A 27812-nucleotide genomic window follows, 5' to 3' on the forward strand; every position below is an offset into this window, starting at 1 on the left:
GGAGCCGGAGCCTGGGGCGGAGGGAGCGGAGCGGCCCCGCGCCCAGCCGCCCGCCGCCGTTGCCGCCTCCTACCCGGGCTGCGTCCGAGACGCGGCCCGCCAGACTGAGGAGCAGGGCGCGTCGCGGCGTCGCGGGCACTGGACCTGGACCTGCCGAGACGTGCCGCCGCCCACCCGCCGCCCGCGCCGGGTCTAGATCCCGCGGCGTCGGCTCTGAGCGGGCCCCCGCCGCCGGAGCGCCTCCGAGGGCCCCGGGCGGCCGAGAGCGACCTCGCCACCGCCAGGCCCGCGCCGCCGGAGCCCCGCGGAGCCGCCGCCGGGGACGGAGCCCAGGTGAGCGCGCCGCCGCAGCTGAGCCCGGAGGTCTTCGGGCCCTTTGTTCGGCCGAGCCGGAGCGCGGCGGCCCCGAGCGACCCGCGTGCGACGCCGGCAGGGGCTGACGGGCGGGAGGAGAGGCGCGGGCAGCGAGCGCCGGGCCGGGCGTGCGGCACCGGGCTGGGGGACCCAGGGGTCGGACGCTTAGCCGTCCCCCCCTCCCCGCTCGCTCTCTTTTTAAACTAATGCAGTGGAGGAGAGTCGGTCTCGTTGCACGGTCCCCTGCAGACCGTGCGTTTCCAAAGGGTGGCATCCACCGATCCGCAGTGTGGCGTTGTTTAGCGAGCCGTACGCGACCCCGAGGGCCCCCTGCAGTTGTGAAATGAGGTGGATTTATATGTAACGGTGTTGCAAACGGACTGCGGAGTGCTGCGTGCGAGGAAGACGCGCCGCCGCCGCCGCTGCAGCCATCCCGGCCCCGTTAACAGATAACGAAACCCGAGCGCCCCGACGCCGCCTCTGCTTTTAAGGGATGCTTGGTCCGCGCCTTCACCAAGTAGGTGAGATGTAGCGAAATGCATCTGTAGCAGTTAAAGCCTGCAGATGTGGACGTCAAGCTGTCCCCCACCCCACCCCCCTGTGCGTTGGCCGGGCAAGGAGACGGTTGGCGCGCGCGCTGCGCGTAGCTGGAGGAATCCTGATGAAGGATGGTGCTGGGATGCTGTGCGGGAACCCTGGGAGGAGGAGCCGGCGGGGCTCGGCTGCACCTATAGCGTTCTGAGACATCTGACAGTGCTGATGCCTCCGTATGTAATTAGTTGAGTTGTCTCCAACCTTTGCCTTCGCCAGATGAAACCTCCATTTGGTCTGCTCGTTGGCTTCTGGGTATGAAGCATAGATTCAAAACTCAAAATGGTGCTCCATTGATGGCCAACTTGGGCATCTTAAAGGAGTTGCACGTCTCCTGGCTGGTTTGTGCCATTGTGTTGCCCAGCTTCTGGGTGGTGGTTGTTTTCTGGGTATCTGGTGTGCACTGGCTTGAACCAATAGAGCTAGTCCGTTCATGACCACATCGCTGAATGGCACCTGACTGTATACGGTGTTATTTTAAGCAGTTTCCTGTCTTTAGACTGGAATAACTATATAAATGAATTGAGACCCTCAAAATGTGACTCAAGTGACTTCAGAGGACAGTTTTAAGTGTGTGGGGTGCTGACAGTTATGTTCCTGGATTGCAGACTTCTTTCCCTACGAAATGAGAGGCTGAGTTAGATAGAACAGCCCAAGCCAGTTGAACTTGGCTGTCAGAGGGCACCTTGAAGAAAATTACATTTTTCCAGAACAGAAGAGGTGAGCCTTGCTTTTGACATTTCAGCGTGGCACTCACTAAGATGCTTTCATTGAGGAAAATTATACATAGGCTTTTAAAATGCAGGGTTCTGTTATATTGACTGAATTGATTTTGCTGCTCATGGGAGGTCTGAGTAGTTGGGACTTTGTTTATCCATACTGAAAAGATATGGATATATCCTACCAAAATACTTTAATATATGCATTCTTAGAAGATTCTTGAGAGTCAGCCGTAATCCCAGCACTAGGGAGGCAGAGGCAAGTGGATCTCTATGAATTTGAGGCCAGCCTGGTCTACACAGTTCCAGGGTAGCCAGGGCTGCACGGAGAACCTTGTGTCTCTCCTCTTTCTCCCCCCAAAAAGATTCTTAGGCTCTATTTTTCTTTCGTATTTTGAATAAGGAGAAAGTAGTAGTTCTGAAAGTAATAGCTAGATGTATATGATTTAATTATGTGGATTTGATTTTAAAACTATGAGTTTAAACTCATGCTTCTTGTCCAAAGCAATCTGACAGGGACCTCCTATGTGCTAGTATGGTGACAAATTAAAGCTTAGACTCTGAGATTGGCAAAGGTTCATCTTAATTGCACTTGGGATTCTGGTGTTTAAATGTTCTGGTGGTTGTTGGGACTCTTGTAAATGATGGTCTTTATGTTTAGTGTTGTGTTGTCACAATGACAGATATACTTTAATAAAAGGAATATTTTGTAACAGGCTTATATTTATGCTTATATTTTGGAGTACTGGTTATGCTGGAGTAAGGTGCATTGTTTCATTTGACATCATTGGCTAAAAAGTAGCCAAGCCATTTTTGGAGACGATTTGAAACTTTAAAGGACAGTATTCCTCATTGCTGCCACCTTTTTGTTAAGCAGTGTGTGTTTCTAAATACTGTTACCCAGAACTAAACCCAGGGGGAAGTCAGGAGTGGGATGAAGAGCAGCTTTTCTTCATTGAAGGGAGCTTTATGTGGAAGATAAAATTTCTGCAAGAATTGAGTGTATTACCCAACCCATTCATATCCACCAGCTGGGGAGAAGGAGGTCCTGCCTGTGAACTTACTCTTGATGGACCCAAATTGACATGGAGGAGGTGAGATTAATAAAATTACTTTTTGTGTGATTTGATTTGAGCGTGTGAAAGTGTCTTTGGCTTCAGAAATAGCTCCATTACAACCTAACGTGTAGAAGAGCTGTTTTGTAGACTGCCACCTTCTCCAGTATGAATTTGATCCATGAAGGGAGGGAGGGGTGTGTATGTGATGACTATTTACGACTCAGCCAAGGCTTACTGTGCCAAGGTACTATTTGAGATCGTACAAGAAAGGAGATTGGTTGTAAGTTCCTTAGGTTTACAAATAGCATCTGAGACAATGGTGATTTGGGGTTGAAGCTAGCTAAGAAAACTAAGTTTGAAGAAAGCATGAAAAGGAGATGAGGAGTCTGGATTTACAGCAGTCCTTGGATCCTGGAGAGGTGTGGGTGGAGGGAGCAAGAGGCAGAGCCCTCATCAGGCAGGGCTTGGAAGGTTCCAAATGAGCTAAGAAAAGCCAGGTGACAGTTTTTGTCCACTTGGGTTTGTTTTCCTTTAACTGAGATTACTTTGAGACAGTTAGATAGGCTTTTACCTCTCATTCAAGCATTCTTTCAGAGGGCCTTGTTGTGTGTGTAGGTGAGCAGGAGGGAAGTCTCTTGAGAGATGAGCAGGTGATGAAGTTCTCTGTCAGGATAAGTGGCTTCAGTGAAGGGGACTTAACAATACTTAACATCTTAATCACCTTGTTTGAAGACATCATTGCTTTGAGTAAGGAGAGCAGAGCGTCATTTTTGAACCAGTCAATATTTGGGGATAGATTTTTTTTTTTTTACAGATTTACTTTTTTAAGCCAGTTTAATTATGTAAATTAAATTTTTACAAATTGGCTTTTATATACTTGTGTTGTTGTGAGGAGAGTGTTTCTTACAAAATAATATACCTTTTAAAAATAAACTTTTAACACATAGATGTATTTCTATTGATAAATTTTCAGGTTATTCACAATTTTTCAAAAATATAATCACTTAAAAATACGAAGATTACTTGCCAGAATGCATATAAGTGATGTGAAACAGAAATGAAAACCCCTGTCCAGAGCGTGTTTGGTTTATTTTTTATTCTCCACTTTGATACAACACGGCTTTGCATGTTCAGGGTGCTGTGCAACTCCATACACTTTGTGCAGTTTTTTAGAATTGCACTAAAGTGACTTCTTGGCCTCAGATGCTTCCAGAGAATGAAGAAGCTATGCAGAGATGGAGAGCTATTTGTTAATTTAAGAATGCATTCCTCCCATGTAGCCCTCAAAACACTACAGAGCTGTGTGCAGAGCTAGACAATCTGGGCACCCAGCCATGAAACATCCCTGAGGCAGCTCAGACAGTGTACACACTCTCCTGAGCCCGCCTTCCACAGCTGCACACCACAACAGCAGGATCAGCCTTGTGAAAGCAGCCTTCTTGCTCGTGTAAATCCTGTGGCTCTTGGAGTCCCAGCTGTGATATAGTTGTGATCAAGAGTGGGCAAGAATGTGACTTCTGAAATATATGCCTCTTGCAGGCAATGAATTGAAATACTTTCTCTAGGAATTAGAATATGGAGTTGTCACTACCCCCTCCCCTTTTTCCTATTTGTTGCAACACATCTTTCCTGGTACAAACACGTGAGCTCACCTGGCCATGCACAGTCTCAAGGCTGAGGAGTCCTTTGGGAGATGGGTTCCCAGAGTACAAGCTGGGTTGGTCTGATGGGCTTTACTTTCCACTTCACCTCTTCATAAACCTTTCTGCCACAACAAATTTTTTTTGTATAATAAATGATACCCCAGGAGCCTTCAAATGCCCAAACAGATGCCTCATTTCTCAATCTAAAGATCTTCTCTATCTTCCTTCTTTAGACCTTCTGGTAGAGAATATTCTTTATATGGTCAAGCATCCTTCTTCAGAAGGCTTGAGCTGTGGACCTACAATATCGAAGCATCAAGTCAGATTATTCTCCGAAGCCAGAAAACTTTCACAGGAAAAAATTATCTGCTTGTCTTGAGCTTGCATTATGGACTTTTTATTCCCAAAGATCATTTCTTTTTAATTACTCTTTGAACTAAGCAGGAGAATCCAAGTTAAAATAGCAAGCTGGAATTAAGCTGGATCTGCAGGTAGGAGCCGGCAACTCAGGCCCATGCACTGCCTTCTTGCTGAGACAAGAGATCAACAACAGAGTTGTTCAGAAGCTGTGGGAGAGGGGTGCAGGAGTATTCCTTGGATCACATGCTGTGTTCCCACAGTTCATATGAAATATGAACTACCGAGAAAGAGGAAGAGTGCAAGGAACAGGCTTATAGTAAGTAAGCTTTGTTCTCAATGAAGGAGGCTAGAGGCTGATATTTGGAGCAAAGTTTCTTCTGTCAGCAAATACCCTGAGGAAAGAAATTGGTAGTTCTATAGACCCTAGTGCCAGAGTCACTGAGGACAGTTGTGAGGTAGGGAGGTGGTCAGTATCTTGTCAGTCAGATCTCCATTTAGGAAAGTCTTCAAAAATGCATAATAAACATTCAGTGTGGCTCCATGTCGAGACCATATTATTTAATATTTAACGGTACTCCCTTAAAGTAGTTGCCTTTATTGCTCCCATTTCACAGGTGAGCAGATGGAAGAACAGAGGAGGAAGGAATTTCCACCGTAACCTACAGTTCATAGGAGATGCCAGAATTCAAACTCAGTGCACCCCAAAGCATCACATACAGAAATAGTGTGGCTTTTAAAATGATCTCTTAATCTCAACTCCTTTGCACCACATTTCACCCACCCTACTGCTGGTATTGACAGCATGCTTTCTGAGCATTTTCTTTGTGTTAGCTAATAAGTATGAGTGTTCTGGTCATGTATAGATGTGAAGAACCTTAGCTGGTATAGATTGGTATAGATTACCAAGGCTGGTCAGTCAGCCTTGGTATGTGCCTCAGTCCTCTAGTGGCCAGAGCTTCTCCTTGTTCCCCTCTGCTGCTTTCTGTGTGCACAGCTACAGTGAAAGAAGGGACTTATGGACTTCCTAGAGTTGGCCTGCTGGTGATGGTATTTAAAGAGAGAACAGTCAAGAAAGGTTTGGAGGAAGCTACACACCCATACAGGAATTTGGCAAAAATCTATGGTTGGTGTATGCTTATGTAGTCATACACTTACCATATCCTCTTTGTAAGGGTGAGTTTCAAAGTAGATGCTTAGAGAAGTCCAGCCCAGTATTTCCCAGTCTTCCATGACCACCAAGCACAGCTTCCCTCTTAACTTGTAGTTTAAGGGAACTGCCCTTGGGAAATGCTGAGGGTGTGCCCATCAATCAGAATAGAAAGTGGCTTGATGGGGTGATGGTGGTGTGGACACACAAAACTTGGCTTGAAAAGTCTTGGTCCTGAAAGATGGAACTTCCTTGAGTGAAAGTGATAGCTCTACAAGGAAATAATGGGCAAACCAAGTTAGGGGGACACCATGGCTGAGACCTAGAGGGACTCTGTACTTAATAACTTCAATGGGCACTGGGACCTAGTTTTGGTGTTGTTAGTGAGTTTGGTGTTAGTTTTATGTTGTTAGTTGTGTGTTGGCAAGGGAAAAAAAACAAACATTGTTTGCCTGCTTGGAAACATGAACAATGGTGGATGGGGAACATCCCTTGAACAGATGCAGTGTTCAAATTATGGGCAGTATGACTGGCTGTGTGTGACAGGTGGCCTGGGTGGCATATTGACGGGGTGGAACTGAAAGATATTAAGAATTTGCAGGACAAAACACACAGGGTTGGTGTGGGTTGTCAGAAAGAAGGAATTCTAAGAGGCATGCTGCTCTTTGGAGGGTGTACCTGGAAGGCTTAAAATTAAGCCCCCAAGAAGCCATGGTGAAATGTCCCGTTAAATACAACACATCCTTGGTAAATATGGTTGGAGCAAGAGAACTTACTGTGTGAGGTTCTGTCCTGGGGTAGAAATTTGGATCACAGCAAAACCCAGGCATACATCTGGCCATGCGAGAGTGGGATTCTGGTGCTAATTATGGTGAATGCTATCAATGAAAGCAAGTTTTCTGAGTACCTGACAACTTATATAGCATCCCAAGATATACTTTAAACTTTATGGACATGGAATATTGACCAAAAGGAAGAAAAAGCAAATATTTTCAAAGTTGCAAAGAAGCAAGATTGGGGTATCACATAACTATTACAGTATAGCTACATTAGTAGTTTCATTGGGTGTTTTTTATAGATTACAACATTTTATTAAACAAATGTAACTTCCATAAACTTAAGGAACAATAGATTCTTGTTTAACTAAGACAAAAGATTTAAAAACAAAATAAACTTTTCTCTTTTTTACTCCTTTAGAATAGAATGAGAAAGTTTTTTAAATTTGTTTTTTTGAGAACAGCTTACTGTGTAGCTCAGGCTAGCCTTGAACTCAGTATTCTGCCTCAACCTCCTGAGTGCTGAGATTATAGGTGTAACTGCTACATTCTATCTGAGAAAACATTAAAACAAGTAAAATTGTTTTCTTTTACATAGTTAGGTGAGGAGAATCTTAGTCATATTGTACTTATCTATTAAGTCTTTAGTTAACTGGTTGCACATTAGTGCAAAAAATCTTCATTATGCTAATCATTTCTTTATTAGGCTTGAGTTAACTGTTAGTAGGAATATGCTATTCCTCTTTGTAATCCCTACAATCACTATGGTATTTTGTAAATATTAAGGTAAAATTTTTCAGGGGCTGGAGAGATGACTCAACAGTTAAGAGCACTGGTTGCTCTTGCAGAGGAGCAAAGTTCTGTTTCCAGCACTCATTTAGGGCTGCTTGCAACCTCCAGGAACTCCAGTTTCAGGAGATCTAATACCCTCTTCTGGCTTCCACAGCCACTTGCGCACCATGTGGCATATGCTCACACAGACACATTAATAAAAATAAATCTTTAAAACTATACTTTTAGGGATCGTTACTATAGTTGGTTACTAGAGAAGTTTCTCTGTGTAGAGTACTAAGAAATAAATATTTTCAATTCTGAGTCATGTATTTCTTCAGAGATGCTGCTTCCACAAGCAATCATGAGGGAAAGAGGGGAGTTGATAATTGAGTACTTCTGCTCAGGTTTTAGCCTTTTAAGGTAATGACTGAATTTTCAACTAGTCAGCCTAGTTGGGAGGAACAATAGAAGGGTGATGAGTCCATCTCAGTGGACATCAAGGAGATCCTTGCATCACTTTTTTCTATGGGTACCTGGAGGAATGGGTCGCTATTTTTCCCTGAGGCCCTGGTACTTCCAGTAAATGTCCCCAAGTAGAATCGAGAAAGAACAGCACATGGTATTTCTCACAGACATTAAAATTTTAGGTTTAATAAATAGCAACAATAGTATCTGTTGTGTCAACACATTGGATGACTATCTTTAGATACAAGCCCATTGAATACATGAGCACAATCCAAGGAAGAGATTACTCTGGCCAAGCTGAATTACCCGGTTAGCATATATTTAAGCTTATTGTTCACTTAGTAAGAGGATTTTTAAAGGATGTTGTCGAAATTCATTTCTTGGAATCACTTTTTATTGACTCTTAAGTACTTGTCAAAAATTTTATGTGTACGTATTCATTCACTCGTTTGTGGTTCTGAGAACCCAACTGAGAAGTGTCATGCATGCCAAGCAAGGACCTTTCCACTGAGACACACTCCCAGTCCCTAGCTATAGTTACTTAAATAGCCCCCGTGTGCCTATTTAGCCTTGGATGGCAGAACTTTGATTTGGTAAATCCTAAGGCTGAATAATTTTTATTTTCTAACTTGTAATTTTTCTGAGTGAATCTTACATTAGTCTAAGACACATCAGTTTCTGAATTTAGCCTTTAAATATGCTCAAAATTCTCATTTGTTTCTCTTGCAAAGCTTATTGTCCCCACCCCCTTTCCTGAGCCATCCTGATGCCACAGTCAGGAACCTGGGGAAAGGAACATTTCCTATACATCAGAGATAGAGTAAAGCCTGGATTTGGGAGCTGTGTACAGTCTGTCAAGCCAAAGACTGCAGCCCATGAAAGGTTCCAGATGTCACAGTAGCACCAGTTAAGGAGTGCTGGTCAGTGCCAAGTTCAAATCACTAAATGAATCACCTTGTTTATTCTCTACATAGATGAGAGAAGAGGCCAGGCCTACCTGTCTTCAGTTCTCCCTATCCCCATGGCTCTGTTACACTATCTCATTCAGGCTGGCTGAGTGATTTTTATCAACTCTAACATCTAGGGGAATCTTTGATTTTTGATCTGAAGTATCTGGCCTATTCATAAAAGATTTCTTAACCATCGGTACATGGGTCTCTAATGAGGCTGGAAGTTGACAGCTCCAGTCAGTGTCATTTGGGACTCTAAGTGAAACGCCTTTGATGTGTGTGGAAGAAACAGTACTCATGTGGAAACCCTGGTGTAAATGTTCCTTTCCCCAGGTTCCTGACTGTGGCATCAGCATCGCTCAGGCAAGTGTGCCCGTCTTAGTACTTAGAACTTGTGGGTTATTTTTATTCTGCCGCAGCAGAATAAAATTTTCTTAGAGCAGTATTTGAAAATTAATATTACTGAAAAATTTAAGTCCGTTCAAGGATTCTAGTTTTAATACAAGTTATGAAAAGGGGGCACACATTTCTGTGAAGGAGGGGGAGGAGGAAGAATCTGTGTCACCTTGAAACGGGAATGCTTTAGTTAATGGGCTAAGTGCAAAGGAAGCTGAGCCTTTGATATACAAGAGCCACGTGTGAATGGGTGATGCCTGCCTTTCTTCTGTCTAATTCAGCCACTTCCTATTCAATCTCAAACCTCAGTGGGAAAGCAATTTCCCACACTTGACCCATTTTTCTACAGCAGTGTATCTTTCTTTTGGTCCTTTAACACAAAAGTTCACAGGAATGGAGTATTGCAAGCTTCACAGTCTTACTGGGAAAGGAGAATCATACATCTGACTTTGGGACAAGCATGTTATCTTTTGTTCCTTATTTGGCTAGACTTTACGTTTTTAGTTTGCTACCGTGATTTTCAGTAGAGATACATGTTAAGTGATTGAAATTGGTAGAAAGGCAGGAAGAGTATTGGAGCCCAGGAGCTGGAGACCTGCCTGGGCAAAGAGTAAGAATCTTTTTCTTTTTTTTTTTTTTTTTTTTTTTTTTTTGAGACAGTGTCTCATTATGCATCCTTAGCTGGCCTCAAACTCACAGAGATCTGCCTGTCTCTGCCTCCAAGTGCTGGGATTAAAGACATGTCTCAGGCCTAGGAAAGAAAAGAAGACGAATCATCATGTTAGTAGGAAAATATCCCATTCTAAAACAGAAGAGGTTTCAACAGACATTTCATCAGAGAAGATACATAGATGGTTGGCATGTACGAAGGTACTCAGTTTCACTAGACATAGGGAGATGAATTGAAATTACAGTGAGGCACCACATCACTATTAGAATGGCTATCATCAAAAGACAGTAATGTGAGGGATGGAGATGGTCTAGATGACTGTCCACTGGTAAATATATAAAGAGGTGTGGTGTGTACTTAGGAATACTACTCAATAATTAGAAATAATGGAAGTGGGTATGATGGTGCACGCCTTTAATCCCAGCACTCAGAAGGCAGAAGGATCTCTGAGTGCTAGGCCAGCCAAGGCTACATACCAAGACTGTTTTACTCACATAATCATAAATTAATTAGTTGAGTAGTAGTAGTAATGTAATGTAATCCTAGAACAAGGATGAATCCTAAAATATATTGGCTGGGGGGTGGTTTTGCTCATGGTAAAGTACTTGCCCTGAGATTGATTACATCACATCACTACACAACAAAGCAGACAAAAATACATACCAAGAAGCCAGAGTTCACATCTATGATGGTTTCAGAAAGGGCAAATCTGCAGAAACCTAAAGTATATTAGTGGTTGTCTGGAGCTAACATGAGAGGGGGCTGGCTGAAAATGGGCATCAGGAATCTTTGGGAGATAACAGTGTTCTAAATCCTAAAAGGATTATAATCACTGAGTTCACTACTCTGACAATTCACTATAGGTCTTCAGAGAGAGAAAGAGACTGTCTTGTACCTCAGAGCTTTGGTGCATACTAAAATTGGTAATGCTTTTATTTGACATTTTTGGTTTTTTGCTAAAAGTATGGAGGACTGTTTTGCTTGGTTTTTAGGTTTGCATTAGCACTGCTGTTGGATATTCTAAGTGATAAAGTCATGATGATTCACAGTTGCAGTGTTACTAACAAGCAACACACATCAGCTCTAGCTTATCTGCTGTGTTTTTAACCATCATTCTTTTTTTTTTTTTTTTTTGTTTTTTTTTTGGTTTTTTGAGACAGGGTTTCTCTGTGTAGCTTTGCGCCTTTCCTGGAACTCACTTGGTAGCCCAGGCTGGCCTCGAACTCACAGAGATCCGCCTGGCTCTGCCTCCCGAGTGCTGGGATTAAAGGCGTGCGCCACCACCGCCCGGCAACCATCATTCTTAACTAATGTAAACTATTTAAAACTATAGTTCTAGGCAGTGGTGTAGTGCTTTCCTAACCTGCAGAAGGCTTTCTTTTCCATCCCCAGCACTGAAGAAAAGAAATTACATAGTTCTGTAGAGAAAACCAGGAAACAAAGAAGTGGTATGACTTACTAAGGTCAGACAGTCTTGGACTCAATCCCAAGTCTTGGTGAAACTAGTTCTGTGTCTTTGGGCATAGACAAATGTCAAAAGAAGAAAATTGTAAAGCATATTAGTTGATAAATGTTCTTTAAATGATGGTCTTCTTGCCAATAACCAAAGAAAAGTAAAATAATCAGGATTTAAAAAATTACTAAGTTGGCAAATGTAAATACAAGCCTAAGGAAGATGAGCAAATAAATTGTTCCAGTGGCTGGTGGGGGTACAGTGGAAAGAGCTGCAGATAGTGAGGTGGTGAAGTAATCATGCCTGTTTTAAAGATTGAAACCTTCTTTCCCCTCATGAGGTTTTCTTTTTGTTTAGCATATATATTAAGGGTTTTTTTTTCATAAATTAGTCTGTGCATGTTAAAAATATGCTAGTCAGTAAATTTTTATAAGTATGCACTTGTAAAATCATCTTCACAATCAGGGTAATAACTATGTCTGTTGAGGTGAAGTTTTGAATTGTGTGGGTGGAAGGAAGAAGCAATGTCTTAAAAGTTGGGCCTCCCTGAACTGATGGTGGAAGAGGGACTGGGGAAACCACTTGTTTAGTCAAGGTTCTCTCGAACAGACCTAATAGAATGTATGATTAATACATGTTGCACAAATCCTAAATGCTCTCATAATAAAAACCCAGAGCAAGATAGCAGGGTGAAAACTGAAAGATCAGAGAAGCAGAGCAAGCCACAGCTACCTTACACAGCTAATCTTACCTCACCAACTTCTCAACCTGACAGATCCTCTGCAAGAGAGTGAATTCCTGTCTCCTCCCACCTTATATTCCTTTCTCTGCCCAGCCCTGTCACTTCCTGTTTCAACCTTCCTAGTGCTGAGATTAAAGGTGTGTGATCCCAAGTGCTGGAATTAAAGGTGTGGCTAACTCTGTAGCTGGCTCTGCCCTCTAATCTTCAGGCAAGCTTTCTTAGTTTACAAATATATCACCACAGACACACAGTATAAAAGAGGGGTTACTAGAAGAATACCTATAGCTAACAGGGGCTGGGTAATTCAGCTGTGGCCCTCTGTACACTGGAGAGGCTGAGAACCTGGTAGCTCCACAGTTTCCAAGATAGATGCCTCAGTAGTGTCCCAATTGGTGCTTAAGATCTGGAAGGTTCCTGAGGCACTGCCAGTCTTCATTCCACGTTAGAACTCAGGGAAGCTGAGGTCTGACATCAGTGAAAGACAGCAGCAGCAGCAGCAGCAGCAGAGCAAGACCCCACAGCCCAGCAGGCAGTGAAGGCAGGCAAGTAACAGCACTGATTTCCCCTGGGAAGAGGGTCTCCTCCCCTCAGCTAATTCCTCTAGAAATGCCCTCACAGACCCACGCCAAGGTGGCATGTCTCTTAGTTGATTCCAGGTCCAATCAGTTTGACGTGATTAGTCATCATAGCAGTCTTGTGATTCTGCCTTATAAAGGCAGCTGTACATAGCTGAAATATGTAGCTGTCATTCTTTCTTTCATTCTTCTGGGAAAGTAGTAATCTCAAATATTATTTCATCTTTTTTGAGTAAAATCTGTTTTTCTGTGTTTCTGAGATAGGATCTTGTGTAGTTCAGGCTGGCCTGTAACTCACTATGGTCCAAGCTGACTGTAAATGCATACATACACCCTCAGCCTACCAAGTGCTAAATTACTGGCATGTACCACCATGCCCAACTGAATTGTTCTTTTGAAAATATAAAGCCATATGTGGTGGCTTTCCCCTGTAATCCCATAACTTGGAAGCCCGAGGCCTAAAGGATTGCCGTAGGTGTGAGGCCAGCTTGGGCTATAGAGGAGAGGACAAATATAAGAATATAGAAAAGCATTGTAGTTGTGAGACTTTGGGGCTTTGTACACAAGTAAAATCTGAACAAAAGTGGGAGCTATTATGGTAGCTATCTTTTGCTTTTCTTTTTTTCAAGACAGGGTCTCAATATGTCCTGACTGTGTAGACCAGGCTGCCCTTGAACTCATAGAAATCCACCTGCCTTTGCCTTCCAAGTGCTGGGATTAAAGGCATGTGTGGTGGCTGTCTTTTAGCCTTGGCCTGTAAGACATGTGAATAGAAACCACATCCATTCTTACCATTCCTTTGTAAAATAGAGTATATGGTCATGCAAAGAGAGAGAAAAGGGAAGAGAGGGAGGGAATAGTAGATTAGTTACCTTTCTTGTTGCTGTGACAAATGCCTAACAAAAGCAACTGAATTCAGGAGAGAAGGGGTTGTTTGGCTCAGTTTGAGGGACTAGTCCATCATGGTGAAGAAGGCATGGTAGTGGGAACATGAGGCTGCTGGTCATATTGCATCCTCTGTCCAGCAGAATGCTGGTGCTCAACTGGTTTCCTCCTTCCTTGAGTCTAAAACCTCAGCCCGTGGGATGCCTGCCCCCCCATACACATACTCTTTCTTCTTCAGTTAAACTTCCCTGAAAACACCCTCCAGGCATCCCAGGAGTTTGTCTCCCAGGGGATCTAAATCTTGTGAGGATGACAGCCAAGGTTAAGTATTTTAGATACCATCTTCCAGCATAGTCCTTTAAGTTAGGAAGAATAGCTATGAAAACCTCACCTTATCCTTATTTCTCTTCATCAGCTCATAACCAGTTTCTGATAACCACTGTCAAGCACAGTCTTGAGAGTGTTACTTCTGGGTTGTATTCGTAGTTATGTCTCTTGTAAGGTAATTTTGGCTTAATTTCTGGGTACCTTCTCTATCTCACCTGGAGGAGATGCTTAATAATGCACCCTGTGCAGTGTGCACGTGCTTGCCACACAGCACAGAAACACATCGTCTGTTTCTCACAGTCACACCTCTGCTCTGTAATTACCTACTTGTGTGTGCATTACTGTAATTTCAAAGAAGTGACTCAAGTCTACAGAGTGGTATTATTTTAACCCTATCGAGAACATAGCCATAGTAATTGATTAGTAAAATTTGTAAGGTGGGGAAGGAAGTTTCTTCACCCTGAAAACATCATAAATGCTGGAATATTAAATTATTCTTCAAGAAAGAGATGTAGGATGGAATTGCTGTCTTGTTAAGACTGTTAGGATATGTTTTGCAGCGTTAGTCAGTTTCACTTCCTGCATTTCACAAAGGGAACCCAGTCAGGGTTCGAGAAATACAAGTCTGCCTCCTATGCACTTAATTTCTATGATGTGGTACTTGGGTACTTCAGCAGTAAATAAGATGCCTGAAAATGCATAGTCACTGTATGTTATATGTATGTGTATACATGTATGTATCTTTCTGTGTATAGTTTGGTTTCTTCATTTTAGAGGTATGTGAAACAGGAGAAAAAATAGAATGCTTTAACATGGTGTTGACACTTAGCATACACTTGGCATGAATTGTTCAGTAGCAGATGTTTCAATATCTTTCTTGGGATACCTTCACTTTCTATTCTTTATAACAATCATAGATTTATGCCTTTTTGCCTTCCTTAGATTATTAATCTTGTAGGCAAGTTTGTGTTTAATTAAAACTTAGCTTATTGACTTATAGTATGCACTTGGTAAATACTGCTTGGCTGATTAAATATTGAGTATTCATGCTTTGGAGCTCTGTGATGACTTACACAATCTTCTTGCCTGCTTCTTGAGAATTGGGACTATAGTTATTATACCATCACACCTGACTTTAAAAAAAAAAAAATTTAAAAGCTGGAGAGATGGTTTAGCAGTTAAGAGCACTGGCTGCCCTTGTAGAGAACCTGATTTCAGTTCCCAGAACCCACATGTTGGTTCAAATTCATTTGTAACTCCAGTTCCAGAGTATCCAACACCCTCTTCTGTCCTTCATGTGTACCAGACACACAGATGGTACACATTCATCCATGGCAGGCAAGCACTCATATGCATAAGGTAAAAACAAACAAGCCTTTTAAAAACAAATAGATTTATTCATTTTATATGTATGTTTTGCCTTCATGTATGTATGTGCATCATGTGGGTGCCTGACGCCCTTAGAGTTTAGAAGAGGGTGTATGGTCTCCTGGAACTGTAGTTGTAGTTAGAAATGATTGTGAACCACAATGTAGGTGTTAGGAACTGAACCTGGGTCTTCTGCAAGAGCAACAAGTGCTCTTGACCACTGAGCCATCGTCCCAGCCCCAAAAGATTATTTGTTTTTATGTATGTATTACTAGTGTTTTGCCTGCATTAATGTTTGTGTACCACATGCATGACTGGTTCCTGTGGAGGCCAGAAGAGGGCATTTGATTCCCTAGAACTGGAGTTAGAGGTTGTGAGCTGCCATGTGGGTACTAGGAATTAAATGCAAGTTCTCTGGAAGAGTAGCTAGTGCTCTTAACTGCTAAGCTGTCTCTGCAAACTCACCCCCCTTTCTTTTGAGGTAAGTTTTTAGTAGGAAAGAAATGTTTATTGACCCTAACTTTGTGTTAGGCAGGATCTTCACTTTTCAGCCTCCTTTAGACTCCAAAAGCTTAACCAGAGCATGGAAAGGTGTTGATAAAGTAATTCTCCCCGGGATGGGGTCTAGCTCATTGGTAAAGCACACACTTAGCACATGCAACACCTGAGTCCAGTTTGTAGCATCAAAAGACAGCCAAACAAAGCAACTAACCTTAAGTTTCTCCTTCTCAGAATTGGCTATCTGTTCATGGTTTTTTGTTTTTGTTTTTGTTTTGTGTGTGTGTAAGCCATCTGAAAACTTAGAAAGAATTGGCTGTCTGACTTACTTTATGAAACTAGTTTAGTTGTGAAACAAAAAATGAAAAATGATAGCCACAATACTTACTTTAGTTTTATTGTAAAACTTGGTGTATTAGGATTCTCTAGAGGAACAGAACTTATAGAATGAATCAATATCTTTACCACTCCCCTCTCTCTCAGAGAAAGGGGATTTATTAGAATGATCCCACTAATCCAACAGTGGCTGCCTGCAAACTGGAAGGTCCAAGAATCCAGTAGTTGTTCAGTCCATGAGGCCGGATATCTCAGCTAGTCTTCAGTATACGCCAGAACCCAGAGGAAGTAAGCCGGCGAAGGGATAGGTTTGTTAAGGGATAGGTTTGTTAGCAGGAGCAAGCAAGCAAGCAGAGAGAGAGAGAGAAGCTTCCTTCTTCCTTGTCATTTATATAGGCCAGCAGATGTGACCTAGATTAAAGATGGAGCTTCCTGCCTCAAAGATCTGTATTAGAAGTGGGTCTTCTGCTGGGCTGTGGTGGCACACACCTTTAGTCCCAGCACTTGGGAGGCAGAGGCAGGTGGATCTCTATGAGTTTGAGACCAGCCTCATCTACAGAGTGAGTTCCAGGACAGCCAGGGATACACAGAGAAACCCTGTCTCAAAAAAAAAAAAAAAAAGTTGGTCTTCCACTTCAAATAATTTAATAATTTAATTAAGGGGAAAAGATCACACACAGATATGCCATTTGGGTTTCAGTTAATTCCAGATGTAATCAAGTTGACAACCAAGAAGAGTCATAATAGTTAATCAAAATGATAACTCATCAGTATTAGCCATTAGTCTGTCTCTCTCACTCTCATTTGCTCTCTCTGTGTGGAGTTTTGTGTGTGTGGGTATGCCATGCTACCCGTGGGGAGACCAGAGAGCAGTGATACCAGGTATCCACCATATGTGGCAAGTACTTTTAGACCTTGTTGCACTGGCTCCAGTGTTGGTCAGTCTTTTCGAGATAGGGTTTCTCTGTGTAGCCCTGGCTGTCCTGCAACTCACTCTGTAGACCAGGCTGGCCTAAAACTCAGAGATCCACCTGCCTCTGCCTCCTGAGTGCTGAGATTAAAGGCATGCACCACCACTTGGCGTGGTATTTCTTTAAAATGTGATACTTAAGAGAATTTGAGAAATGCAATAGCATGCTTAAAACAATAGGCTAGGGGCATGACTTAGTGGTAGAAACACTGGCCTACCGTGTGTGAGATCTTTGGGTTCCATCCACAGCCCAGAAGAAAAAAACAAAAGAATATTAAAATGAAGACTTGTTTGCCTTTGGACTACAAAGAACTCTACTGATGTTCTATAGCAGGTCAAGTGAGAATATCTGTAAGATTATCCCTGTTGCTTGCTGGAGAAAATTGCCGTCCAAGCCAGTTTCCTTTTGGACTTCTGCTCTTTCTGGGTTGGACAGACCAACCTTCTGCCAAAGACTAAAAAATGCCAGTGCATGATTGTCCCTGTGTTTGAAGATGTTGGACATTACCTTTGTGTGTGCAAACTTAAAGAGAAGCTTGTTTTAATGAGGCAGAGAAACTCTTGGTACCATGTGACCCTTCAAAGGTGTTTGCCAGCTGCACGCTCTGACTGAAGGGCTGGATAGAAAGGCACAATTGAGAAGTTGAGGAGAGTTATAGCAGGCACACAAACCTAGGGCTTACAAACTATGGTTTGGGGGTGACAGAGAAGGGAGGACCCTGCAAACAATCTAGCTTTTGGTTGGAAAAACCATCTGGGGAGAGGGGACTTTTATGTTCAGAGTCAGAGTAGCATAAAGCTGAAACTTTTGAATCATCTGGAATTGATTAATTAATCACCCTAGTCTTAAATGCCTGTCAGAGCAAAATTACACCATGTCTAGAGGAAGGTAACCTTGTCCAGAAGCTTGCATAATCTACAACTTTCCACACGTGAACAGTGAGCTGAACACAAAATGTATAAGATAATCATTGAGAGTAAAGACAGGCAGGCAGTAATAAGGTCTCCCACTGAAGAGCCAGATGTAAAAGTTGTCACATGGGGACATATTGATTAATACAGTTAATGAATTAGATGACAAGTGGAGAATTCAGCAGAAAACTGAAACTATGAAGTTCTTAAAATTCTATGCTTGAAAAGTACAATCTCTCAAATTAGAAATTTTACAGTAGGACTTTAGTGAATAGAAGATAGACCAGAAGAAAACTTCATGCCCCAGCTATGAGAAAGAAGGCTGGAAAGTGAAAATGCAAGAAAAACAAAAATACCGAAGAAGTAAATGAGACACTGTTGAAGTCCAAAATACTTAGAATTGAAATCTCAGAAAGGAGAAAGAATAAATCAGGAGCAGTGCTTTAAAAAAAAAAAAAAAAAAAAAAAACCAGCCACTGAGACTGGAGAGGTGGCTCAGTGGTTAGGAGCACAGGCTGCTCTTCTAGAGGACTCAGGTTTGATTCCCAGCACCAGCATGTTAACATCTGTAACTCTAGTTCCACAGAATCTGACACCCTCTTCTGTCCTCCACAGGCACTACTTGTATGTGGTGTGTAAACATACATTCAGACTAAACACCATACACATAAAAATAAATCTTTTAAAAAAAAAGAATCACTAAGGTCTTTGAAAACTAATGCAACCTGGCAGCCAAAAATTTAAAGGTTTAAGTATCACTGTAGATCTGCACAGAATGAGGAGAGGGCTGAACAGGGGGAGGAAGATGGCTAAAACAAAATACCAAAACCTTGACATTGACATCAGCCAGGGGAGCAAGCCAGGCATGGTGGGACACACTACTCTCTGCTATTCAGGAGGTGGAGGCTAAAGGATCACTTGAGCCCAGGAGTATTGGTGAAATTATTAAGGCCATTCCACATAGTTAAAAGGGAGGTTTATTTAGTGGCATAACTTACAAATGAAGGGATAGGTAGGTTGCAGGGTCTGGGAAAGACGCAGCGCCATCCGGCAGTGTTCTCTAGAGAACTCTGCTCCGTCTACCTCCACTCCAGGGTCCAGGAACCATCCGGATCTCGGGTCTTTAGGGCCCTCTCTTGGCCCCGCCTTGTAGGTGTGACAGTTACCGAAGCCTCAGTGGGGGTTGGAACTTCCAGATCAAGGTTGGAATGGCTACCCACTACACAGGAGTTCAGGTCGACCAGGGTAACATAGGGAGATCCTGTCTCAACCAACCGAATGAAGAAGACACATTATCTTCAAAGACTGAAGATCTACTTTGTAAAGCAAATAGAAATGAGAGGACAGCGGGACAGTAAAGTGTCCTGAGAAAGTAACTGCCAACCTAGAAATCTCTATCAGGCAAAAATGCCTTTCAAAGGTGAAGGTAGAGAATAGGTGCTTCTAGACAGACAAAAAAGAAAAGCTTGAGAGACTTTGCCATCAGCAGACCCATGCTGAAAGAATTGTAAAGAAGTTTCCTTGTGTAGAAGGAAACATTTTCCTCACTGGAAACACAGAAAAACAGAAAAGAGTGAAGAGCACAGGAGATGCTAAATAAGAAAATCTGAAGTGCTACTAACTGTAAGATAGCAAAAAATAGTAAAGGACAGCGGCACAGAGCACTAGAAACCAAACAGTTTAAAGTGTTGTGTGGTCCTGTAGTTTGTGTTAGACTTTGGTGATGCCATGCCCTAGGCAGTCTTTCCTACACTGGGTTAGTGAGAGAAGCACACTCTAGTGTCCAAGGATAGGGATCAGTTCCAGCCCTTCTTAGTGAACAGTGGACTGTTGGAGTTCAGGAAGCCCATAGCACATGTTGTCTATATGAACCTATGGTCTGTATGTCCTGGTTGGAAGAGACATAAGAAAGCTTGCTTCTTTCCCTCTGGTCTCTACTTGTGAGCACAGAAAGAGAAAACAGGCATCTGCAAGCCAAGAAGAGGTCCTCACCATAGGTCAGTCATGCTTGCTCCTGATCTTATTCACCTCTACCTCTAGAACTGAGTAAGACATGTTATTTAAATCACCCATTCTATAATGCCTAAGATCTGTATGCTAAGTCATCTGTTGTCCATGATGGGTTAACTTCCTAGCATCTAGAACGGTAGAAGCTATGTACTAACCTCATAGGGAATGAAAAGAAAGATGTCACTCAATATATTTTCTGCAGGACATGATTTTTTTTTTTAATGGAACTTCAAATTGAGAGAAGCAAAAAGAGCATTTATAGCTACCAAGCTAATGGTGGAGAGAGAGGGAAGTAGAATAGTAACTGTTTAAAAGATTGAGGGGAGAGAAGAGACAGAATAGGTAGGGCAAGTTCAGAAGGAGTGACATGATCAACCTCCCTGATAACAGATCCCTTCTTCCCTGAAAGTCAACAGCATCAAAGGAGGAAACGACAGACTCAGCCATGTTCTGGGAGGCACAAACTCACAGTCCTATTTCCAAGGGATAACAATAGTAAACCCTGAAAATAGTCCTGCGAGTTCACACCTAATAACTCACCCAGAATGTCGTCTTGTTATCCTAGCAACTTGGAAATGAGCGAGGATTTGAAATAAATTTGAAATAAATAAATTTCCACCAGCGGTCACAGAACAGTTTTGTTGAGTTGGAAGATAAAGGCAGTACTTGCTCTTTATGCCAGTGAACCAAAAAGTAGAAGAGCTATTGCTCTCCTAGGATGCTTACTCCTGGTGACTGAGGAGAAATTGAGGTGATGCTGTACCATGAGGCAAGGGGTCTCTGTAATTGGGGACTCCCTGGGATGTACTGCGGTAGAACTTCTGTTCTGGTACTGAAGAATAATGAAACACTGCTGTACCCTCTGTTGAGGAATCATGTTGTCATGGTGAGAGCACTGGCCAATTGAGGTTCTGAAGGAGGACAAAGGAAATGTGGAGTGGGCAGTGGAGGAGTAACTGTGCTTTGCTTTTCTGTCTCCCGTATTTTATAGACATACATTTGGAACTTAGTGTAGCACAAATTCTAATTGGGCTTAATAATAAAATCCTGGAGTCAGATATTGGGGTAAGTGCTGAAAGATCAGAGAAGTAAAGGAGCCAAAGTCACCTCTTACCTCTCCAACTCCTGTCTCCACCTCCCTAGTGCTGGGATTAAAGGTGTGTGCACTGCCTGACCTCTGTGGTTAACTAGTGGCTTAGCTTCACACTCTGATCTCCAGGCAAGCTTTATTTGTTAGATCACAAACGAATTATCACAAGTTAGTTCCAACAGTTTTTATGGTGATATTTTATTTGTATTAAAATGTTATTTGTATGTTAATAAATAAAGTTGCCCGGGGTCAGAGCTATTAGCAAGCCATAGGAAAGCAGGGCAGTGGTGGCGTACGTACGCTTGTAATCTCAGCACTTGGTAGGCAGAGCTAGGTAAGTCTCTGTGTGTTCAGGGATACAGCCAGTATTGGATACACATGCCTTTAATATCAATACCAATCATGGAAAACCTGGAGGTCTATACAGACAGACCGTGATGAGGCGGTCATGTGGTTGGGTTTACAACCAATGAGAAGGCAGAACAGAAATTCTATATAAAGACTTTAACACAGGAAGTAGCTCTGGTTTGGAGAGGTAGGACCACCGCAGGAGGAAGGGTAAGGTTTTAGCTCTTAGCTCTGACCTCTTGGCTTTCTTCTTTGCATTGGTTCTGTGTTTCTTATTTAATAAGAAGGTTGGTTACAGCTACAAGTTTTGTCTTTAGAGAAGAGACTATTTAGTGGGATTGTGATTGAACTGTAATGTATAATTAAGTCAGCTTTTTTTCTAGGGGAGAAGGTCAGAACATCATTGGGTGCAAACATTGTTTTGATGCTTTATGTGAGTTCAAATGCTTTTCATTCAGGGTTTATAGAAGCCAACAGCAAAGGGGATAGACTGCCAATAGTCAGTCTGTCTCTAAGATCCCAGTCTGGTAAATCCATATCCATCTGCCCTGCTTTTGGGGGCATGCAGGGGGTGTTTCAAGACAGGGTTTCTCAGTGTAGTCCTGGCTGTCCTGCAACTAGCTTTGTAGAGCAGGCTAGCTTCAAACTAACAGAGATCCCCTTGCCTCTGCCTCCCAAGTGCTGGGATTAAAGGTGAGCGCCACCACTGCCCAGCTTGCCCTGCTTTTAATGTAGCCAGCATTATGAACATTTCACTTTTTTTTTTTTGGTTTTTCGAGACAGGGTTTCTCTGTGTAGCTTTGCGACTTTCCTGGGACTCACTTGGTAGCCCAGGCTGGCCTCGAACTCACAGAGATCCGCCTGGCTCTGCCTCCCGAGTGCTGGGATTAAAGGCGTGCGCCACCACCGCCCGGCACATTTCACTTTTTAAACTAGCTGGCTTCATGTTAAGTCTCAATAAAAGGCAGGCAGGGACAGTAAAAAGAAGAGGTAGACAGAGGAGACTTCTTCCCTCCTTTTAGTGTGCTTGCTTCTGATGTAGCTACTAGAAGAGTTGTCTAGAGTTCGCAGGGGTACTCATTTTGGCACTTAACAAAGCAGCTCTCCACAACCCCTATGAAGTCTCTGCCTACTTATAAGACTCTTTGGACCAATTCAGACCTGTGCCCTCAGCTGGAATTCTTCATCACTGATTGTAGAGCAGCTGTGTGCCCTCTGGGGCCACATCCTCTTCAGCCCTGCAGAGGGATGTATGCTCTTTGCAGTTCTTAGCCCTTTCCTGATTCGCAGACACATGTTCATCTTGTAGGTAGTAAATATCTGCCCTTGCATTTTGCCCCTTCGGGTCCTGTTTTTAGTCCCCTTAAAACATACCCACTTTTGAATAGTTAACAAATCTTTGTATTAAATCTTCTCAGGCCAGGCGGTGGTGGCTTCCAGCACTTGGGAGGCAGAGCCAGGTGGATCTCTGTGAGTTTGAGGCCAGCCTGGTCTCCAGAGCAAGATCCAGGACAGGCACCAAAACCACACATAGAAACCCTGTCTCAAAAAAACAAACAAACAAACAAAAAACCTATTCCGGCCAGGTGGTAGTGTCGGGCTGGGTGGTAGTGGCACACACCTTTGATCCCTGCACTCAGGAGGCAGTTCGAGACCAGCCTGGTCTACAGAGCAAGTTCCAGGACAGGCTCTAAAAGCTACACAGAGAAACCCTGTCTTGAAAAACCAATATATATATGCATACATACATATATACTCAGTTCTAATTACTTGGATGATCTCTGACTCCTGGCTGTTCCTGACTACTAAAACTCCTGAACAAGGACTGCTGTAGTGGTGCCTGTGAGTTCTAGACAGCCTGGTCTAACATAGCAAGATCCAGGCCAGCCAGGGCTACATAGTGAGACCCTGACTCAAAAACAAAACAAAACAAAACAAAAAACCCACCAATAACCAAAAACAAAACAAGACTTCTGAACAGTATTTCTACTTAGTCCTCAGCATTGCCTTCAAAGTCCAGGGTGGTTAAACGGGGCAGTGATGTTGTTTTCTGTTGTGCTGTAGCAAGTGAACACAGCTTACAGGTTAAAAAGCAGTGAGTCCTAGGTCACTGTCTTGTTGGGCAGAGATTCTGCTTGCTAGCTCATTTGTGTTGCTAGCAAAATTGAGTTCCTTGAAGTTGTAGGTCTTTATTTCCTTTCTGGCTGTCAGAAATGCTCCTCACAGCCCCTTCTTTCTCCCATCTTCAAGTCAGCAGCTGTGTTAAGTCCTCATCAACTTTGAACTTCCTCACCTGCCTCTGCTCATAAAACCCAAGCTCTAAGGATCTGTGTGACTAGGTCAGGTCTACCTGGGTATTATCTGTTTTGAAGTCAGCTGATTAGGAGCTTGAATTACACTTGTGTATAGAAAGTGCATGTGAAGGAAACCAAGTGGGTTATATATAGCTCACTGGGAGATGGTGTGGGCATGGCCCTAGTGTCACCATTAACACAAATAAAACAAAATGACACACTGAAAGAGGAAAGAAAGGAATGGAGAGATGTTCATAAATGTGGAAATTAAGCTGGGGCAGTGGTGGCGCATGCCTTTGATCCTAGCATTTGGGGGCGGGGACAGACACATCTCCATGAGTTTGAGGCCAGCCTGGTCTACAAAGCGAGTTCTAGGACAGCCAGTACTGTTACACAAAGAGACCCAGTCTCAAGGGAAAAAAAAAATGTGAAAAATAAATCCTACAGAGCTTTCAGTTCAGTGAGTTTAGCTTTAGAGAAATTCTGGGCTGAGATGAAGTATTGCTATCTATCCAGGACTTGAGGTCCTTCTGCCTCTACCTTCCAGGGGCTGGGATCATAGAAGTTTATAATCCCGGCTAAAGCAATTCTGATTTTTAATTTTATTTATTTATTTAGATAGTGGGTCTTATTATGTAGCCCTAACTGGCCTGGAACTCTGTGTAGACCAGGCTGGAGTTGAAATCATAGAGATCTGTCTGCCTCTGCCTTCTGAGGGTTAGGACTGAAGGTGTGCGCCACCACTGCACTTGGTTCAGTTCTTTTGGTTTTTCGAGACAGGGTTTCTCTGTGTAGCTTTGCGCCTTTTCCTGGAACTCACTTGGTAGCCCAGGCTGGCCTCGAACTCACAGAGATCCGCTTGGCTCTGCCTCCCGAGTGCTGGGATTAAAGGCGTGCGCCACCACCGCCCGGCTTGGTTCAATTCTTAATCTTAAAATTTGTAATATGTTACTGTGTGTAAGAGAGAGCAGGTGTATGGGGTGGGGTGTATGTTAGAGGTCAGAAAACACTTTGGGGAGTTGGTTCTCTCCTTTCCCTGTGTGTTCTGGGGATTGAACTCAAGTCATCAGGTTTAAGTGGCAAGAACTTTTCCCTGCTGAGCCATCTCTCACCAGCCCTACATAATATTTTTCTGGCAGTCCTATTTTTCTTTTTGAAACATAAAAAGATGATTGTAAATTTCACTTGAAAGGATAAAAGAATAAAGAATTTTAAAAAGGGAAATAGTAGCAGTAACTGCAGTCTTATGAAATTGGAATGTTAGTGTGGTTCCCACAGAAGTGTGCAGGTGTTAGTGGAGGTTCATCTGTCACATGGATTCAGTAGAGGAAAAGAAAGTCAGAGTCACAAATGCATAGAGTCAGGATCATTTAGTCCTGGGACACCAGGTGATAGCCAGGTATTCTCTTAGCTGCTTAAGAAAGAATGGTAGAGGGGCTGGAGAGATGGCTCAGGTAAGAGCATTGGCAGCTCTTCCAGAGGTCCTGAGTTCAATTCCCAGCACCCACATGGTGGCTTACAGCCATCTATAATGAGATCTGATGCCCTCTTCTGGCATACAGGTATACATGCAGATAGAACACCATATACATAAAATAAATAAAAATTAAAAAAAAAAAGGTAGAGCCTATTCTTGATATTTGAAGTAATCATAAAGAAAGTACCACTTGTGTAAAAGAAAATAATTGAAGAAAATTGGAAAATAAAATAGCAGTTTCTGCTCATGAAAAATATAAAAATTTTTGTGATGCTGGGTGGTGGTGGTGGTGGTGGTGGTGGTGGTGGTGGTGCACACCTTTAATCCCAGCACTCGGGGTGTGTGTAGGGGGCAGAGGTAGGCAGATCTCTGAGTTTGAGGCTAGCCTAGTCTACATAGCAAGTTCTAAACCAGCCAGGGTTACTTAGTGAGATTCTGTCTCAAAAGTGAGTGAGTGAGTGAGTGAGTGTGTATTTTGTGTGCATGTATGCCTATGGATGAACCTGTGCAGTATCCAGAGAGGCCAGAAGGGGGTGTCAGATCTCTTGGGACTAGAGTTAAAGATGGGGTCATTTGGGTGCCGAGAATCAAACCTGGGTCCTCTTGCTCTTAACCTCTAAGCTGCCTCTCCAGCTCCTTACAGGACTCCATTGTTTGAATGGCTGTGCTGACTGGCTCCTTGAGGACAGGAACCAGACCTTCAAGAGGCACAGTGCAGTCAGTCTCAGAGAGGCAAACAGAGGACCAACTTACCCCCTCATCTGTGGCTTTTTAGTACAGTGCTATTTCATTGCCTTAAAAAGGATACCTTGGCAGTAGAGGAATCACAAGTGGTACTGAGTGGGCATTAGGGAGCTGGTCACAGTGCTGTTGGTGAGCAGCAGGATCTGGAGCCCTAGGTGCTGTGTAGAGCCCAAACTAGTTCTGTGCAATGAAGATTGTCATTTCACCTTTAAATTTTTTTTTTTTAACCTATGGAAGAAACTTGAAGTCTGACTCCTGTGCATGCTTTTGTATGTGTGATGAACAGAGAAGATGTACTTTTGTCTGAATCTCCTTCTTCTTCTTCTTCTTCTTCTTCTTCTTCTTCTTCTTCTTCTTCTAAAGATTTATTTATTTATTATGTATACAGTGTTCTGTCTTCATGTTGCCTGTATACCAGAAGAGGGCACCAGATCTCATTACAGATGGTTGTGAACCTCCTTGTGGTTGCTGGCAATTGAACTCAGGACCTCTGGAAGAGCAGCCTGTGCTCTTAACCTCTGAGCCATCTCTCCAGCCCTGTCTGGATCTTTCTTAAAGCTCCTCACTTATATCAATGTCACTTAGGAAAGTTTAGTCATAGTGACGGTTTAAACTTCTTAATTGCAATTAGGAGAACCTGAAGTGCTAGACTTTGTTCACTGTGGTGCCACTGGAGAAAGGGAACTGAGCAGCCCACGTTTATTTGTTGCTTTCTTGTGAATGTGATGTGACCAGCTGATAATATGTGAATTTTATGAGAATAACAGGGAACGTTTGCTTTTTTGTGTTGTTGTCAGTCACATGGTTCCTGAAGCCTCACATACTCCAGTATTAAAGTTGTCACTTTCAGGCGGTGATTTCCAGACAGGAATCTGAGGAGCAGAAACAGCAGTTGGGGGCAGGAAATACTCTTTACAAAGTGAGAGATTCTCTGGTCTCGTTTGGTCCAATAAAGAGTATATGGCTTTGTTTGCTGAACAAATGACTAAAGACCAAATTTCATTATTTCTTGCATGCTTCCTCTAAATCAGTGGTTCTCAGCCTTCCTAATGCTTTACCCCTTTAATACAGTGACCCCCCCACCATAAAATTATTTTCGTTGCTACTTCATAACTGTAATTTTGTTATTATTATAAATCATAATGAACATATCTGATATGCAGGATACCTGATAATGTGACCCCTGTAAAAGGGTCATTTAACCCAAAGGGGGTTGCAACCCACAGGCTGAGAACAGCTGCTTAAATCTCTTCAGACTTTTTTCTCCTCTGATCTGAATCTGATGCATAATTGAAAATATAAAATAAATTAATAATTTTTAAAAGATTTTATTTATTATGTATACAGTGTTCTGTGTTTATGCTTGCACACCAAAAGAGGGCACCAGATCTCATTATAGATGGTTGTGAGCCACCATGTGGTTTCTGGGAATTGAACTCAGGACCTCTAGAAGAGCAGCCAGCGCGCTTAACACTGAGCCATCTCTCCAGCCCCATAAATTAATAATTTTAATAAGTGTTTTTCAAATATTTTCTGAGAGTTTTGGTTTGGTTTGGGTTTTTCAAGGCGGGCTTTCTCTCTGTAGCCTTGGGTGTCTTAGAACATATTCTGTAGGCCAGGCAGGCTTCAAACTCACAAAGATCCACCTGCCTCTGCCTCCCGAGTGCTGGGATTAAAGGAGTGCGCCACCACCGCCTGGCTTTCTGAGAGTTTTTACATTTCACATTTCAATGGAAACTATCAGTAAATATTTTTAGTAGTAATGGTTTTCTTTCCTGCTGTTACAATTAGTCACAGAAACCTTTTACATTTGTTAAGTTTCATTATAGAAACTATTAGCTAAATATTTATCAACTGTGCTGAGCATATACCTTTTTTAT

General features: G+C 42.8%; 1 protein-coding gene and 1 long non-coding RNA gene across 8 annotated transcripts in view; one reads left to right on the top strand and one right to left on the bottom strand.

Annotated features, from left to right (window-relative positions):
• The first annotated feature begins 205 nt into the window (after window positions 1–205).
• Tnrc6c (trinucleotide repeat containing adaptor 6C) overlaps window positions 206–27812 on the top strand; it is a 127682-nt gene continuing 100075 nt past the window's right edge. For 5 of the 7 annotated variants that reach the window (XR_009380804.1, XM_059272207.1, XM_059272212.1 and 2 more), the window contains exon 1: window positions 1014–1121. Coding sequence is in view for 4 of the 7 variants with exons in the window: in XM_059272207.1 (XP_059128190.1) it covers window positions 1114–1121 (8 nt within the window). In the remaining 3 variants the exon portion in view is untranslated. Of the gene's footprint in view, window positions 334–1013; window positions 1122–20878; window positions 21045–27812 lie in introns of those variants that run through there. The other 2 variants (XM_059272209.1, XM_059272210.1) reach the window with 2 other exon arrangements.
• LOC131917993 (uncharacterized) lies at window positions 18929–20863 on the bottom strand. Its single transcript, XR_009380805.1, has 2 exons — window positions 20520–20863; window positions 18929–19230 (listed from the first exon to the last, which is right to left on the bottom strand). It is a non-coding gene; the product is annotated as an uncharacterized LOC131917993 (long non-coding RNA).

This window comes from Peromyscus eremicus, chromosome 8a (assembly GCF_949786415.1).
Source record: "Peromyscus eremicus chromosome 8a, PerEre_H2_v1, whole genome shotgun sequence".
In the NCBI taxonomy this organism is placed as follows: Eukaryota; Metazoa; Chordata; class Mammalia; order Rodentia; family Cricetidae; genus Peromyscus; species Peromyscus eremicus.